The sequence below is a fragment of the Salvelinus alpinus genome, chromosome 28, assembly GCF_045679555.1.
Source record: "Salvelinus alpinus chromosome 28, SLU_Salpinus.1, whole genome shotgun sequence".
Taxonomy (NCBI): Eukaryota; Metazoa; Chordata; class Actinopteri; order Salmoniformes; family Salmonidae; genus Salvelinus; species Salvelinus alpinus.
The window spans coordinates 31701219-31719546 of record NC_092113.1 but is presented as its reverse complement, the minus strand read 5'-3'; the positions used below and the strand labels follow the sequence as shown (position 1 = coordinate 31719546).

Below are 18328 nucleotides of genomic sequence, written 5' to 3'. Positions count from 1 at the left end.
GCCTGTCTGAAGTTTGCCAATGACCATCTGGATGATCCAGAGGAGGAATGGGAGAAGGTCATGTGGTCTGATGAGACAAAAATAGAGCTTTTTGGTCTAACTCCACTCGCCGTGTTTGGAGGAAGAAGAAGTATGAGTACAACCCCAAGAACACCATCCCAACCGTGAAGCATGGAGGTGGAAACATCATTCTTTGGGGATGCTTTTCTGCAAAGGGGACAGGACGACTGCACCGTATTGAGGGGAGGATGGATGGGGCCATGTATCGCGAGATCTTGGCCAACAACCTCCTTCCCTCAGTAAGAGCATTGAAGATGGGTCGTGGCTGGGTCTTCCAGCATGACAACGACACGAAGCACACAGCCATGGCAACTAAGGAGTGGCTCCGTAAGAAGCATCTCAAGGTCCTGGAGTGGCCTAGCCAGTCTCCAGACCTGAACCCAATAGAAAATCTTTGGAGGGAGCTGAAAGTCCGTATTGCCCAGCGACAGCTCCGAAACCTGAAGGATCTGGAGAAGATCTGTAGGGAGGAGTGGGCCAAAATCCCTGCTGCAGTGTGTGCAAACCTAGTCAAGAACTACAGGAAACGTATGATCTCTGTAATTGCAAACAAAGGTTTCTGTACCAAATATTAAGTTCTGCTTTTCTGATGTATCAAATACTTATGTCATGCAATAAAATGCAAATTAATTACTTAAAAATCATACAATGTGATTTTCTGGATTTTTGTTTTAGATTCCGTCTCTCATAGTTGAAGTGTACCTATGATAAAAATTACAGACCTCTACATGCTTTGTAAGTAGGAAAACCTGCAAAATCGGCAGTGTATCAAATACTTGTTCTCCCCACTGTATATCACAGAAAAAACAAACATTTATACCTGTCCTCTGTCCTGTTCTGCCAGCTTCAGCATGTTCTCCTCGATACCCTTCATCACCTTCTCCTCAATGGCTGACGTGGGGCCAAGTGTGGGGCTGGAGACAATAGGGACAAGGTGTCTCTTCTCCTCCTGCTGCTGTGGTTCTGACATTGGCATTGGGAGCGGGGGAGGAAGGCTGTCACCGTACACTGGGGTGTTTCTCTTGTTTGCGTTGAGTTTGCTCCTGTCCTCTGACTTGGAGGAGTACCGGGGAACCAGGGCTGGGGCCTCCAGGGTGGGCTTCCCAGTTCCAGCTGAGGGAGCCAGGCCCTGGCATGGTTTAGACGGGGACTTAGGAGGGACCTTGCTGGGGCTGCTGGTGCTGTAAGGGATGCTGGGTGCAGGTTGTTTACCATGGTAAGACAGGTTCAGAGAAGCCGGGCATTTCATGTTGTTGCGTAAAACTATGGGAGTGTCAGTGTTTGGCGACGGGAGGCCCAGTTTACCTTTGGGGCTGTCCGTCTTAGCCACACCCACTCTGGATGAGAGCGTCTCCAGCTCTGCCTTGGCGACTGAAGAGCCAAAGACAGACTTAGCTGCTGAATCGTAGGACTGACAGCCACCAGGGAAATTCAAAGCAACGCTACCAGGAATACCTTTAAGCTTACCGTCCAGAGAGTCTGTATATTTCGAGTGTCTCTGCTCCTCTAAATTACCATCCACAGGGCTCTCCTCGGTCTTATTCCTGTCATCGTTAAAATAGACTATACTCTCCTCACTCTGAGGCTCTGGCTTGTCTACTGGCAGGAGCACATTGACTTGTAAATCCTCTGAGCTCCTCAGCTTGCCAAGTGCAGCCAGCCTGTCTTTGAATGTGTGACTTGACTCGGCTGGCTGCCTCCCTGGCCCTGCTACCCCAGAAGGCCTCTTGGGAATGGACGAGGGATCATGTCTCTTGGCTGGGAGAACTGGAGGCTGGGACTGGGAGAGATCAGAGTTCTGTATTGTGGCCTCTCTAGTATCCTGGTCCTGTGATCCTCTGTCTTTCATGCTGGCGTAGTGAGCTGGGCTGCTCTGAGACTGAGCTGCTCTGAGGGCAGAGGGGTTGGGCAGACTGTGGTGGCCGTGCCAGACTGGGCTCTCTGTGTTGCCATCCTGATCGGACGAAGATGAGGAGGATGAGGAAGAGGATGAGGAGTCCGAAGCAGGGGACAAATGCTGCTGCTGGAGACTCAGGACATTGTCTTTCTGTAGTAGTGAATTCATTTGCTTCCTGTCACTTTCTGTTATGGTATGAGAGAAAGATGATATGTTTACATTCTCTGGGACCTTGGATTCTTCTAACTGAGCCGAGGTGGAAAGTTCCAACATGTTCTCGTAGTACGGGACCTTCTGCAAAGAGGCCCTGGGTGTGTGCGAAGTGCCAGGGGCCAGTGGATCGGGGACACCATTGCTGGTCTTGGGGGCCAAGAGGCTGCTGTAGCAAAGCTCCTTGGCTGGAGGGGAGCAGGCATGCTCAGGCTGAGGCGGGGAGGTGGGGGCTGAGGCTGAGTGCGTAGTGGCTGGGTAGGACTCGGACCTGGCGGGTGGAGGAGGAGGCTGCCTGGTCCTTTCTGTGGTGGCGGCTCTGCGTGAGGGGACAGGGGAGTGGTACACCTCATAGTTGTTAGTGCGACAGGGGATCTTCGACGTGCGGGTGAGCTGGGGGCTCAGACGGACAGGGCTGGCCCCTGCCTGGGTTCTCTCTGCCATTGTAGGGATCTTTAGGAACTTGAGGACCCTGGACGGGGAATTGATGGTAGCGGCTTTGACGTCGCTGAGACATGATGAAGGGATGGGGCTGAGGGCAACGTTGGCTCTCCCAGAGAAATCCCCCTCCTCTGCTGGGCCACTGTCTTTCTCTGGAATAACTACATCACTCAACACGTTATCACTGTCATTGGAAGAGAAGAGAAACCCATTGGTTTCCAGCTCACAGTATGCTAGCTGAGGGTTGTCCTTCACTCCAGGGACAGGCAGCTGGGAGGTAAACAAACTACCATCCTCATCAGACTTCCCTTTAAGACGGCTCTCCTTCTCTGTGTCCTGGACCTGCCCAGTCTTCAATCCAGCCTCTGGGCCCTGATTGGCTGGACTAGTCTGATCTACAACTGTGATTGACAAGTAAGAGTTAGGACCTGCTGGTTGCTGGTGGTCATTCATTGTCTGTTGTTTCTCCACTGATGTGCTCTTGATGTGGCATTCACTGATAGCAGCTGTGGTGGATGTGCCTTTGACATGGTTCGGGGTCGAGTTGAGCTTTGCAGTACTACCACAAACATAGTTACATTTGACTGGACTGTCTGTGCTCTTTTTGAGGTGCGTAGGACATAACTGCCTTTCACCATTCATGTGCTGCTGTTGTTGCATGTCGGAATCTGAGCAGGAGCAGAGTGTCTGGTGCGTCTTACATAGGTCTCCAGCAGCCAGGACAGCCTCTGTGGACATCAGGACCTGGCTGTAGTCACAGAAGGTGATGCTGCCTGCAGAGGGGTGGAACTTGAGGGGGTCTGTCTCCTCCATCTTTCGAAGGACCTCCAGAATGTGTGCTTTCTTCTTGAAGAATGGGGACAGGGCATCCATGGATGCGGCTGGGCCTCTGGGGGGAGTTGCTGGGGCCTGTGGCAGTGTGCGGTGAAACCCATTTCCCTGTGGAGAGAAAGATTGTCAGGTTGTTATTATAGAAGTGAGTGTGTTCTCAATAACCTTACTGGTTAAATACAAGGTAATAAACAAGATTGAAATCACTTAATTCAATAACACTTCCAAGACTGCAGCCTCATTGTTAAACAGAGATTAGAAAGTCAAGGTCTCTTGAATACAATAGTGAAATAGAAAGAAAATGCCATTTCATCTGAGAAACCTTGGAACCCACTGAGTATGTCATGACAGCTAATGTTGGAGGAATGCTGGAGACTACAGCCATGTTTTAGGATTAAGTGCTAACAGTGCTCTGTCCACACCTTGGCTTGTGCGTCGCTCTGTAACCCCACCTGCTTGTCAGAGACATTGTGCAGCAGCTGTGTATTGTACACTGGGAGGGGTCCTGGCTGCACCTGTAACATGAGATTCAATGCAATCATGTACACCACTTTAAGCACAGTATTGTTATAGGAATCTATACATTACAACAACATGAAGCAAGAGGTATAACAGCTGAGAGATTCATTTCAAATACTCAGCAGACATGGGTGTAGATGTAGAGCCTCCAATGCCATAGGAGTCTGCAGCCATGTCTCAGGGCAAATTGTGACGTTGCTTTATACCTGGTCCTGAGAGCTTGACTGGTTGGGTAGCTTCTGTTGGAAGAGCTCACACAACACTCTGTTCTGTCTCTCCAGGTCAAACACATGCATCTTCAGCTTGATGCACTCCTCTCGCAGATCCTGCAAAGACACACAGAACACAAACACAATGTATAGCACAACTATAAGTTAAACACGATGACAACCCATGCCTTACTGCTTTTTTGCCTTACTGCAAAAATTGTGTTTTGTCAATGGTGGGTTGTTTGTTGCAAATTACCTTTTGGTTGAGGAGGGCTTGGACCACATGGTTGGCCACCTCATCCAGACATCTCTCATATGCTTCTCTTTGACTCTCATTGGCCAACAAAAGAGCTGAGTTTTCTGCCTGGCAACAGGAAGACAATAAATTATTCATAAATGTTAAGATATTTTTCATATGTTAAAACAGAAATAAAAGCAAGGAGGACCAAGGCACTCTTCATATAATGAATTAAAATGCCTTTATTTGTATGGCATGTTCAATAGAAACAAAGTTTAAAAATCTGACGTGTTTCGGCTGCATGGCCATCGTCACAGAGTACAAAGAAATAATACAATGGAGTCACGCAGGTTCCTCAACAAGAGAGGGAGAGGACGCGGAAGAAATCAAGACTATCCAACCACACGGAGTAGGACCAGAACAAGGCTGTGATCAACATTTCTGGAGAACCCCTTTCTGATGATTGTGTAAGGGTCTTGTCTAAAGGACTGTCCTTTGCCCCCACATACTCAACTAATGAATTTAATACAAAGATTGACCTATTTCGTTTCTTCAGGAATCTACATCTGAAGGCCTGGTACAAGCAAAACATCTCTCCAACTACAGACGCCAGTGTCTCAGGTCAGGCAGTTTCTGTTCCCTCAAAAACACCGCCCAAGTCCACCTTTTGTCCCATCGTCCAGAATGCCACACTAAATACATTTTCCAAGAAGGTGAATTTTGATGTGGAGAATCTGTTCAAGGGTAAAATTGACTCCAACCAAACAAGACAGAGCGGGATGCAGTTGAATCATTGTCCAAAAATGAACGGATTGTGGTTAAAAAAGCAGACAAAGGTGGCGCTATAGTAGTGTGGAGTAAAGACAAATATGTGACAGAAGCCTACCGTCAATTAGACAATGATGAATTCTACCAATCTCTTACCTTCAACCCTACAGAGGACCTAAAAACTGAATTGAAAGTGATCCTCACAGAAGCTAAGGAGAATGGCTACATTTCAGACAATGAGTTCAAATTTCTTTTCAATGGCAGTATGGCTTCTTTTTTACCTTCTTCCAAAAGTCCACAAAAATCTTGAAAATCACCCAGGCAGACCAGTCATTAGTGGTAATGAAAGTCTGACAGACCCCATCTCTAAGTACATTGATTACTTTATTAAGCCTTTTCTGACGTCACTCCCAGCCTATCTTCAAGATACCACAGATGTGTTGAACAATATAGGTACAGCTTCCTTTTTAGTCAGCATGGATGTGGAGTCTCTATACACCACCATTGAACATGAACAAGGTTTGGCAGTTATGCACCATTTCTTGAGTACCCGACCTGAAACTGAGATGCCTCCTACAGAATTCATTGTCTCACTGACTGAATGGACTCTTAATCATAACATCTTTATCTTTCAGGACCGTATTTTTAAACAGGTCAAAGGACGTGCCATGGGAGCTTGCTACAGCCCTTCCTACCCTGGTTTGTACTTGGGTAAATGACTTCATTTTGGATCCTTCTAATAACCATTTCTTTGACCGGATTATATGGTGGGGACGCTATATTGATGATGTTTGCCTGTTTTGGTCCGGCTCAGAAGATTAACTTATTTCCTTCCACCAATACCTTAACAGTATTAACCCTAACATCAAACTAACTATGGAGTACAGCAAGGATAACATTCATTTTTTGGACCTCGACATTAGTAAAAATGACAAAGGTTGTTTGCACACATCAATCTTTAGAAAGCCTACAGATGGGAATACCATTCTGAGGGCAGACAGCTTTCACCCCAAAAGGCTAAAAGAGAATATTCCCATATGGCCAATTCCAAAGAGTCCGCAGAATTTGCGATCAGGAAACAGACTAGTGTCAAATCTGCTGAATTGGAGAATCGCGTCTTGAATCGGGGCTACAGCGTTCAGGTCCTGAAAGATGCAGGTATAAGGGCTGGATTACTTGACAGAGAGAACTTGTTGCCAAGGGGAGTGCCTCGTGATACATCAGAGAGTGTATTTTGTTACGAAATACAGCACTGAAGCAGAGAACATTAAAAGAATCATTAAAAATAATTGGGGAATCATCCAAAGTGATACGCTACTACGCCAAGTCTTTCCTGAGCCACCAGTCATAAGCTTTAAGAGATGTCCTACCCTAAATGCCAAATTAGTCCACAGTTATCTTCCGGGTGACTCAAAAAACTTGGCTTGACCACAAACCCAAGGGCTCTTTTAAATGTAACCAGTGCAACCATTGCAGAGAAAAAGTATTTTGTTGACACAGCTTCCAAAATGGAGTATTACGTCGAGCATTTCATTAACTGCAAAACCACTCATGTCATCTATAGATTGGAATGTCCACAGTGCAAGGTGTTCTACATTGGACGGACAAAGAGACGCCTTCAAGACCGCTTAGCGGAACACAAGTACGCCATACGGGTAGGTAATGAAGACTACCCCATGGCAAGGCACTACAAGTCCTTACACCATGGCAACGCTGCCTCCCTACAAGCTATGGGTATTGATCATATTCCGGCCTCTATTAGAAAAGGGGACCGTCTTAAACAGTTAAACCAAAGGGAAGGTTTTGGGATTTACAAACTACAGGCCACTAAATAGCCTGGTTTAAATGAAGATATTGATTTACAAACTACAGGCTACTAAGTACCCTGGTTTAAATGAAGATATGGATTTACAAACTACAGGCCACTAAGTAGCCTGGTTTAAATGAAGATATGGATTTACAAACTACAGGCCACTAAGTAGCCTGGTTTAAATGAAGATATGGATTTACAAACTACAGGCCACTAAGTACCCTGGTTTAAATGAAGATATAGATTTACAAACTACAGGCCACTAAGTACCCTGGTTTAAATGAAGATATGGATTTACAAACTACAGGCCACTAAGTACCCTGGTTTAAATGAAGATATGGATTTACAAACTACAGGCCACTAAGTACCCTGGTTTAAATGAAGATATTGATTTACAAACTACAGGCCACTAAGTACCCTGGTTTAAATGAAGATATAGATTTACAAACTACAGGCCACTAAGTACCCTGGTTTAAATGAAGATATGGATTTACAAACTACAGGCCACTAAGTAGCCTGGTTTAAATGAAGATATGGATTTACGAACTACAGGCCACTAAGTAGCCTGGTTTAAATGAAGATATGGATTTACAAACTACAGGCCACTAAGTACCCTGGTTTAAATGGAAGATATCGATTTCTCACCCTTCCTGTAGGGTCGTGATAGATCCATTTGCTGTCATCTAGTGGACATTTTGCTCAATTGCCCTCAGCTATGTTTAGACTGTTGTTCATGTTTTGCTGTGTTCTTGTGTAATATGGAATATATTGCTTTCTTATTCTTGACACTTCTCCCAGTCATATTTAATGTTAGAACTACCTTTCTAGGTGTTCTGATACTTCTAGCTTGGAGTTGTATGCTTATGATAACATAGCTACAGTATTTCACTTTTTCATTTGTATAGTATTGCTTACTAGGTGTGTCCAATCAATTTTGTAACCACTCCCTCTTCAAATTAGGGCTAATTGGAAAAGCTGTTCAAAAGAGGACATTGTATTATTTCTTTGTACTCCCTGACGAAGGCCATGCAGCCGAAATGAGTCAGATTTTTAAAACCTTGTTTCTATTGAACATGCCATACAAATAAAGGCATTTAAATTAATTATATGAAGAGTGCCTTGGTCCTCCTTTCTTTTTGATGACCAATTCACCCCTTTCACCAAAGAGCATCTTCTGTCTACCAAAATGTACTATTGTGTACCTTAGTAGCGCTTCCCTTCCTCCTCTTTCTACAGAAATAAAAGCGCTGAATGTGGTAAAATTATATAATATTTAAAACATGATATAATTTGAGATGTATTCTTGTATTCATTTAATTGTGATGGTGGTTGGCTCACCTCCAGCTCTCTGAGTCGGTCCATCAGTTCTCCGCTGTTCTCCTCTTCCTCTAGGTAGTCCTCAACGTCTCCCTCGTCTGACTCCAGGTTTTCATCACACATCCTTGGTTCTGTCTCATCAGACATGGTTCTCATCATGAACACAAGAAGGCGGTTTCTAATGTTACAATCGTCTCACTTTACTCACAAAACCACAATGCACTACGTAACCACAAGCATAAGTCTACCCTTGCCTTGAGACATGGCTGTAGACTCCTATGGCATCTAACAGCTAGACCATAGGAGACATAACAGCCTCATCTCAAGGCAATAATCTACAGTTGAAGTTGGACGTTTACATACACTTAAGGTGGAGTCATTAAAACTCATTTTTCAACCACTCCACAAATTTCTTGTTAGCAAACTATAGTTTTGGCAAGTCGGTTGGGACATCTACTTTGTGCATCATGACACAAGTCATTTCTCCAACAATTGTTTACAGACAGATTATTTCACTGTATCACAATTCCAGTGGGTCAGAAGTTTACATACACTAAATTGACTGTGCCTTTAAACAGCTTGGAAAATTCCAGAAAATGATGTCATGGCTTTAGAAGCTTCTGATAGGCTAATTGACATAATTTGATTTAATTGGAGGTGTACCTGTGGATGTATTTCAAGGCCTACCTTCAAACTCAGTGCCTCTTTGCTTGACATCATGGGAAAATCAAAAGAAATCAGCCAAGACCTCAGAAAAACAATTGTAGACCTCCGCAAGTCTGGTTCATCCTTGGGAGCAACTTCCAAATGCCTGAAGGTACCACGTTCATCTGTACAAACAATAGTATGCAAGTATAAACACCATGGGACCACGCAGCTGTCATATCGCTCAGGAAGGAGACGTGTTCTGTCTCCTAGAGATGAACGTATTTTGGTGCAAAAAGTGCAAATCAATCCCAAAACAACAGCAAAGGACCTTGTGAAGATGCTGGAGAAAACAGGTACAAAAGTATCTATATCCACAGTAAAACGAGTTCTATATCGACATAACCTGAAAGGCCGCTCAGCAAGGAAGAAGCCACTGCTTCAAAACCGCCATAAAAAAGCCAGGCTACGGTTTGCAACTGCACATGGGGACAAAGATCATACATTTTAGAGAAGTGTCATCTGGTCTGATAAAACAAAAATAGAACTCTTTGGCCATAATGACCATTGTTATATTTGGAGGAAAAGGGGGGACGATTGCAAGCCGAAGAACACCATCCCAATCGTGAAGCACGGGGGTGGCAGCATCATGTTGTGGGGGTGCTTTGCTGCAGGAGGGACTGGTGCACTTTACAAAATAGATGGCATCATGAGGCAGGAAAATTATGTGGATATATTGAAGCAACATCTCAAGACATCAGTCAGGAAGTTAAAGCTTGGTCGCAGATGGGTCTTCCAAATGGACAATGACCCCAAGCATACTTCCAAAGTTGTGGCAAAATGGCTTAAGGACAACAAAGTCAAGGTATTGGAGTGGCCATCACAAAGCCCTGACCTCAATCCTATAGAACATGTGTGGGCAGAACTGAAAAAGCGTGTGCGAGCAAGGAGGCAGAATTGAAAAAGCGTGTGCGAGCAAGGAGGCATACAAACCTGACTCAGTTACACCAGCTCTGTCAGGAGGAATGGGCCAAAATTCACCCAATTTAGTATGGGAAGCTTGTGGAAGGCTACCCGAAATGTAAACTTCTGACCCGCTGGGAATGTGATGAAAGAAATAAAAGCTGAAATAAATCATTCTCTCTACCATTATTCTGACATTTCATATTCTTAAAATAAAGTGGTGATCCTAACTGACCTAAGAAAGGACATTTTTACTAGGATTAAATGTCAGGAATTGTGAAAAACTTCCGACTTCAACTGTACCTCAAATAACAGGGAGTGTTTAGCGATAAAGACATTCTCTTCTGAGAATGGAACAGTAAATCCCTCTAGTGTAAGGTTCTTGATGATGGAGAGATGTAACACTATTCTGCCATGTTAGACTGGATGTGTTGGATCAGATACATGTATAACTGGTGTATCCATCTGTTTGCTGGCTTTAGCTAGATAACTGAGGAATCTATAGTAATCTATAGCACACTGCGATACTTTTGTCAAAGCCCATAGAACATACTGTCGGGATGAGTCCATTCTACAACAAACATACTGTCATGTTGAGTCCATTCTACAACAAACATACTGTCAGGATGAGTCCATTCTACAACAAACATACTGTCAGGATGAGTCCATTCTACAACAAACATACTGTCAGGATGAGTCCATTCTACAACAAACATACTGTCGGGATGAGTCCATTCTACAACAAACATACTGTCATGTTGAGTCCATTCTACAACAAACATACTGTCAGGATGAGTCCATTCTACAACAAACATACTGTCAGGATGAGTCCATTCTAGATCCTCCCTTCCACACCTCTCTCCTCCACCCTCATCCTCTCTCCTCCACCTCACCCTGATCCTCCCTTCCCCCACCTCTCACCCTCCCTTCCCCCACCCCCCCTCCCTCCCCCACCTCTATCCTCCACCCTCATCCTCTCACCCCACCCTCCCTCCCCCACCTCTCTTTCTCCCTTCCACACCCTCATCCTTTCACCCAACCTCTCTCCTCCACCCTCATCCTCTTTCCCACCCACCCTCTCCTCCACCCTCATCCGCCCCCTCTTTCCCACCCACCCTCATCCTCTTTCCCCCACCCCCTCTTTCCCACCCACCACCCCCCTCTTTCCCACCCACCCTCATCCTCTTTCCCCCACTCTCATCTGCTCCCCCCACCCACCCTCTCCTCCAACCCCACCCTCATCCTCATCTGCTCCCTCCACTCTCATCCTCTTTCCCACCCACCCTCTCCTCCACCCTCATCCGCCCCCTCTTTCCCACCCACCCTCATCCTCTTTCCTCCACCCTCCTCTTTCCCCCACCCTCTCCTCCACCCACCCTCATCTGCTCCCCCCACCCTCATCTGCTCCCCCCACCCTCATCTGCTCCCCCCACCCCACCCTCTCCTACAACCCCACCCTCATCCTCATCTGCTCCCTCCACTCTCATCCTCTTTCCCACCCACCCTCTCCTCCACCCTCATCCGCCCCCACCCCCTCTTTCCCACCCACCCACCCTCATCCTCTTTCCTCCACCCTCCTCTTTCCCCCACCCTCATCCTCCCCCCACCCCCCTCTTTCCCACCCACCCACCACTCCCCTCTTTCCCACCCACCCACCACTCCCCTCTTTCCCCACCCACCTACCCTCATCCTCTTTCCCCCACCCTCTCCTCCACCCACCCTCATCCTCTTTTCCCCACCCTCATCCTCTTTTCCCCACCCTCATCCTCTTTTCCCCACCCTCATCTGCTCCCCCCACCCCACCCTATCCTACAACCCCACCTCATCCCCCACCCTCTCCTCCAACCCCACCCTCATCCTCATCTGCTCCCTCCACTCTCATCCTCCACCCCACCCGCTCCCCCCACCCTCACCCTCCTCTTTCCCCCCACCACCCTCCTCCACTTCCCCCTCTTACCCCCACCACCTTCCTCCGCTCCCCCCTCCTCTTTCCCCCCACCACCCTCATCCTCTTTCCCTCATCCTTTCCCCCACCCTCATCCGCCCCACTCTTTCCCACCCTCATCCTCTTTTCCCCATCCTCATGATATCACCCACCATCATCCACTCCCCCACCCTTTTTCCCCAACCCTCATCCGCTCCCCCCACCCTCCTCCTCTTCCCCCACCACCCTCATCCTCTTTCTCATCCACCCTCATCCTCATTCCTCCACCCTCATCCTCTTTCCCCCACCCTCTCCTCCACCTTCATCCTTTACCCCCCACCCTCATCCTCTTTTCCCCACCCTCATCCTCTTTTCCCCCACCCTCCTCTTTCCCCACCACCCTCATCCTCTTTCTCATCCACCCTCATCCTCATTCCCTCATCCTCATTCCTCCACCCTCTCCTCCACCCTCATCTTCTTTCCCCCACCCCACCCTCATCCCTCAACCTCTTTCCCCAACCTCATCCTCTCACCCCCACCTCTCTCTTCCACCCTCCCTCACCTCTCTCCTCCACCCTCCCTCACCTCTCTTCCTCCCTTCCACACCCTAATCCTCTCACACCACCCACCTCTCTCCTCCACCCTCATCCGCTCCCCCTCCTCTTTCCCGCACCACCCTCATCCTCTTTCTCATCCACCCTCATCCTCTTTCCCCCACCCTCATCCTCTTTTCCTACCCTCATCCTTTTCCCCCCACCCTCCACCCTCATCCGCTCCATCCACCCTCTTTCCCCACCCTCTCATCCACCCTCATCTTCTTTCCCCCACCCCACCCTCATCCCTCAACCTCTTTCCCCAACCTCATCCTCTCACCCCCACCTCTCTCTTCCACCCTCCCTCACCTCTCTCCTCCACCCTCCCTCACCTCTCTTTCTCCCTTCCACACCCTAATCCTCTCACCCCACCCACCTCTCTCCTCCACCCTCATCCGCTCCCCCCTCCTCTTTCCCGCACCACCCTCATCCTCTTTCTCATCCACCCTCATCCTCTTTCCCACACCCTCATCCTCTTTTCCTACCCTCATCCTTTTCCCCCCACCCTCCACCCTCATCCGCTCCCTCCACCCTCTTTCCCCACCCGCTCCCCCCACCCTCTTTCCCCAACCCTCATCCGCTCCCCCCACCCTCTTTCCACAACCCTCATCCGCTCCCCCACCCTCTTTCCTTTTCCCCCCACCCTCATCCTCTTTTCCCACCCTCATCCCCCCACCCTCCACCCTCATCCCCCCACCCTCCACCCTCTTTCCCCATCCGCTCCCCCACCCTCTTTCCCCCAACCCTCATCCGCTCCCCCACCCTCTTTCCTTTTCCCCCCACCCTCATCCGCCACCCCCACCCTCCTCTTTTCCCTACCCTCCCACCCTCATCCGCTCCCCCAACCCTCATCCGCTCCCCCCACCCTCATCCGCTCCCTCCTCCTCTTTCCCCCACCACCCTCATCCTCTTTCTCATCCACCCTCATCCTCATTCCCCCACCCTCATCCTCATTCCTCCACCCTCTCATCCACCCTCAACCTCATTCCCCCACCCTCATCCTCTTCCTCCACCGTCATCCTCTTTCCCCCACCCCCAACCTCATCCTCTCACCCCACAACTCTCTTCCACCCTCCCTCACCTCTCTCCTCCCTCACCTCTCTCCTCTCTTTCTCCCTTCCACACCCTCATCCTCTCACCCCACCCACCTCTCTCCTCCACCCTCATCCGCTCCCCCCTCCTCTTTCCCGCACCACCCTCATCCTCTTTCTCATCCACCCTCATCTTCTTTCCCCCACCCTCATCCTCTTTTCCCACCCTCATCCTTTTCCCCCCACCCTCCACCCTCATCCGCTCCCTCCACCCTCTTTCCCCACCCTCTTTCCCCAACCCTCATCCGCTCCCCCACCCTCTTTCCTCAACCCTCATCCGCTCCCCCACCCTCTTTCCTTTTCCCCCCACCCTCATCCGCCACCCCCACCCTCCTCTTTTCCCTACCCCCCCACCCTCATCCGCTCCCCCCACCCTCATCCGCTCCCCCTCCTCTTTCCCGCACCACCCTCATCCTCTTTCTCATCCACCCTCATCCGCTTTCCCCCACCCTCATCCTCATTCCCCCACCCTCATCCTCATTCCCCCACCCTCATCCTCTTCCCCCCACCCCAACCTCATCCTCTCTTTCTCCCTTCCATACCCTCATCCTCTCACCCACCTCTCTCCTCTCACCCCACCCTCCTTCACCTCTCTCCTCCACCCTCATCCTCTCTTTCTCCCTTCCACACCCTCATCCTTTCACCCAACCTCTCTCCTCCACCCTCATCCTCTTTCCCACCCTCTCCTCCACCCTTATCTGCCCCCTCTTTCCCCCCACCGACATCCTTTCCCCCCCACCCTCCACCCTCATCCTTTTCCCCCTACCCTCCACCCTCATCCGCTCCCTCCACCCTCTTTCCCCAACCCTCATCCGCTCCCCCACCCTCTTTCCCCAACCCTCATCCGCTCCCCCACCCTCTTTCCCCAACCCCATCCGCCTCCCCACCCTCTTTCCCCAACCCCCCATCCGCCCCCCCACCCTCTTTCCCCAACCCCCCATCCGCCCCCACCCTCCTCTTCCCCCAACCCCCCATCCGCCCCCACCCTCCTCTTCCCCCCACCCCCATCCTCATTTGACTGACATACAGGAGGATCTATAAAGAGAAAACTTCTAAAGAGCAAATTATATTTTACACCACCATCAATAAAATATCTAAACACAGTATCTCCTTCTGTTTCCTATTCAAATGCCACAAAACTAAAGCGAGGACACTGAGAATCTGACAATGGCTAAAAGGACATGAAGAGAAAGCAGAGAGTGAAATCCACAGATAACAAAAGGGTAACCCTGAACACCATAAGGTAGACATTGCTATTCCAGCAGCACTGCTCGTTTTCAATGATGTTCCCACCTCCACTGCGCTTTCCCCATAATACTTCCACAGAAAACAAAGAGTACATGAAGTGCAATGACACACAGTTTCCCAGTTTAAATGTAGAGAACAAGATATATCACGTAATCTCTGGCTGGAACACATAACACCTGTTTCTCTAAAACGGTTGTAAAATGGATACCTGCTATAAAAAACAAAAGTATGCTTAAGGACATGTGATGTGCTTTTATAAAGGAGACAAAAATCTGTAACATTATACCATAAGAAAACAAATGTGTCATGCACCAGAAATAAATTGCCAAGCAGGGGGTCTCCCCAAAGGTATTATCCAGCCAGAAGCTATTGCAAGGGGGGTCAGTTTTCATGGGTGGAACATACAAGACAAAGAACATAGAAAAGAACTGTCGACTAGAAAAGTCTTCTGGAACAGACAGTCACCTGTGATGTCAGCTCTCCTTAGAGCAGAGCACTCAGTCCTACTCCTCGGTGTGTAAACCACCTCTCTCTCTCTCGCTCGCTCTAGTCTTCTCCCTATGTCAGAGCCAAAAAGCTGAGGAAAAACAAAATTACATCTTGTTATCATCCTCTCTATTCTTCCTTTCTGTCATCCTCTCAACTGTTCTCTCATCCCTCCTTTTCCACCACTCACAGTATTCAGTCAGATTTGCTGACATCAAACATTTTTATATAGTCTATGACATCAAGGCCATCTTGCTCCATCTTGATCTCCCAGATGCACACTCAGAAAAAACATCTCCAGAGAGGGGCTTCAAAGTGGTTTTAGCATGTGTAGACCTTAGAGAAATAGCATGTCTGTCATTATCAGGACCCGTATTCATAAAGTGTCTCAGACTGTTGATCTAGGATCAGTTTAGCCTTTTGGATTAAAATAAGATTATATGGTCAGCGAGATCCTAGATCAGCACTTCAAGGCGCTTTGTGAATACGGACCCAGAGCAATGTCATGTCACCATCAGGACTGGGCCTGGTATGGACTTCCTGTCCTCCCAGACAGTCCAAGACCACAATCTGCCTCTCGCTCTCATCTTGCCTTCTTTTCATCTGAGTCATTGTAAAGTGTAATGAAAGAAAGATGGATGAATAATTTAGCAGAGAGACCCAGTAGCCTTTAGAAATCCCCTTTCATGTTCCAGTGATAATGCCATGTCATGCAGGCTGCAGACACGCAGTATTAAAATCACTGTATTGAACCTCCATGTAACCCGTCTGTAATCTGGGATTCCCCATTACTGTACTGTCATCGGTAGTTATCTTCCGTTTCCACAAGACTTGCCCTCATAGGTAAATGGGAACACACTCCGATGCTCTCTGTCATAGGTGGGTCCTATGTGGCACCCTATTCCCTATGTAATGCACTACTTTTGACCAGGGCCCATAGGCTTTATATAGGGAAGAGGGTGTCATTTGGGAGGTTGCCTTGTCCTCATACTGTAGCTAGCTAAAAAGGAGCGTGCTTAGTCACTGCCATAGGCTTCAGATTCAGAGTCAGTCTAGTCTGGCTGCGTTCCTTCAGACAAGATGAGTTTAGATAAAGAGCTACAGTATTAGCTCTTCACTCCCAAGCAGCCCTTAGATCTTGTCATTTTCCAATGCGATTAGCATCGGCCTTTCCCACTTTGGGTTTCCAGCTGCAGATCAAACAGAGCAGAGCATTTTGCATACCTGTCTCAGTCAGAACACACCTGTTCCATTTGTGAAAATCCTGACCTGTGATCTATCTGTTGTTGTGCGACAAAAACAACAACTGGTGTTAGAGATTATTCTTATGATCCGCTTGTCATAGCCAAATAGTGTTATTGGGTGCACACACACCTGATCACATCCAAGAAACTGTGAAAAATGGCACTTCTTGAGCAATGATTTTCTTGAGAATGTGTTTTGCCTGTGGAGGTTGGTAACATTGATATTTATATCATGCTGTGTGTGTGAGGTAATCTGAATGGAGCTCAGAGTTCAAAGTGGCTCGATCTGGTGTGATGCCACAAGGAATGAGCTGACTTGCAGACTACACTCTATATTCATGGAATGAGGGCAAGGCTACAGTATAAATCAAAGACAACTCAGCACAGCCAAACCCCTTCAAGCTCCTTAAATCATGTCAGTCAGTCACACACTTGGGGATTTGGCTGCTGCCGGGCGGAGGCTGTCTCAGGTTATATCAAACAGTACCCTTCCCCATCTGCCAATCTGGGATGGCACAGATTGAAGTTCTCTCGGTGTGAACAATCAAAGTGTGTCAACAGGTGATGTAAACAACATTGAAGACTCAGACAGACAAATTGAACAGGATCTTAAAAAGAGAAATCACGACCCGTAGGAATAAATCTGAATCAACATGACTATCAACACTGTCACTAGCCTAAAATACAGTATGTCACTGTAAATACACATTTAGACAGTGACATAGATCATATTCAGACTATTGGATTCATTTGTTACTGTGGCTTCTGATGTTTAGACAAAATAACAGTGAGACTAATCATCCAATAACAAGATTTTGACTGAAAGTACAGGGGAGAGAGAGGGAATAACGGATCGGGGGAGGGGCAGAGGGACGATTCCCAAAAGAACCCAGAGGTTGGATCAATGCCATGTCTGAGACTAATCAACCTGAGTGGTGCAGGCCTCGCGGGGATATTTCTAAATATTTGCCAGGCAACCCCACCCTCCGTCCTCCCTACAGGAACTGCATTATAAGACTGCCAGTCCCAATACAGCGAGACTGGGGAGGCTTTGTCATAATTGGGCACACTAAACAGCAAACCACATGTGTACACATGCCCCTCTCCTATGATCTATAAAACAAACTAAATCAACCCCAATCAAACGCATCCATGTTGGGTTGAACAATGAAATTACTAAACATGGTTCTGAGTGCTTAGCGTTGCTCCAAAAATTGTCCACTGATGCTACAACAACAGTGTCATACGTGTTTCATAATAACATAGAGGTTACATAGACCTGCCTGTGGGTGTCTGATTTCTGCTTCCCAGGTTCATCTGTCCTCTCAGTCTCCACAGCTAATACGTCATATGGTGTGGTTCTGTCACATCAACTCTACATCTCATATCTACACAATCAATCAATGAAATCTAAACAGCCATAACGGCACAAAAGGGACAAATAGTCTAGACTACATTGTCAGTCCTAACAATAAAAACGTTTTACTATATGTTCAAATCTGCTTGTCCTAAAATGCCCACCCAGTCTCACCTTGCTTCATATCCTAGCATCCGCTCAAAGCATCCGAGAGAGCCCCAGTCTAAAGAAAATCAATCGTAAAAAAAGCCCCACAATATAAGTATTTTCCAGTTGAAAAAAGGATTTATCCACAAGGTGATGCCCTCTCCTCTAATAAGGAACTGTTTCCTCTAAACTACTGATAGAAAAAGGTTCGTCCTCGAGCATGTGAATTGTGTGCATCTCTCTCTGGCTGCCCTGTGCTGTGCCGTCTGCCTGCAGTGGCTGCCATATCTCCCATTGTTCCAGGGCGAGTGAGGAGGCAGGCTTCCTGCC

At 47.8% G+C, this 18328-nt stretch overlaps 1 protein-coding gene across 6 annotated transcripts in view; it reads right to left on the bottom strand.

Moving 5' to 3' along the window:
* The window catches only part of LOC139557689 (nck-associated protein 5-like), a 25949-nt gene extending 7621 nt beyond the window's left edge, over window positions 1–18328 (bottom strand). Inside the window, exons 1-8 of one of the 6 annotated variants that reach the window (XM_071372785.1) lie at window positions 18026–18325; window positions 15230–15341; window positions 8988–9130; window positions 8322–8451; window positions 4424–4531; window positions 4165–4284; window positions 3862–3954; window positions 881–3547 (exon numbers count right to left, since the gene is read on the bottom strand). In XM_071372785.1, coding sequence (XP_071228886.1) covers window positions 881–3547; window positions 3862–3954; window positions 4165–4284; window positions 4424–4531; window positions 8322–8447 — 3114 coding nt within the window. In that variant the 5' untranslated portion in view covers window positions 8448–8451; window positions 8988–9130; window positions 15230–15341; window positions 18026–18325. Of the gene's footprint in view, window positions 1–880; window positions 3548–3861; window positions 3955–4164; window positions 4285–4423; window positions 4532–8321; window positions 8452–8987; window positions 9131–15229; window positions 15342–18025 lie in introns of all 6 variants that reach the window. The other 5 variants (XM_071372784.1, XM_071372786.1, XR_011671450.1 and 2 more) reach the window with 5 other exon arrangements.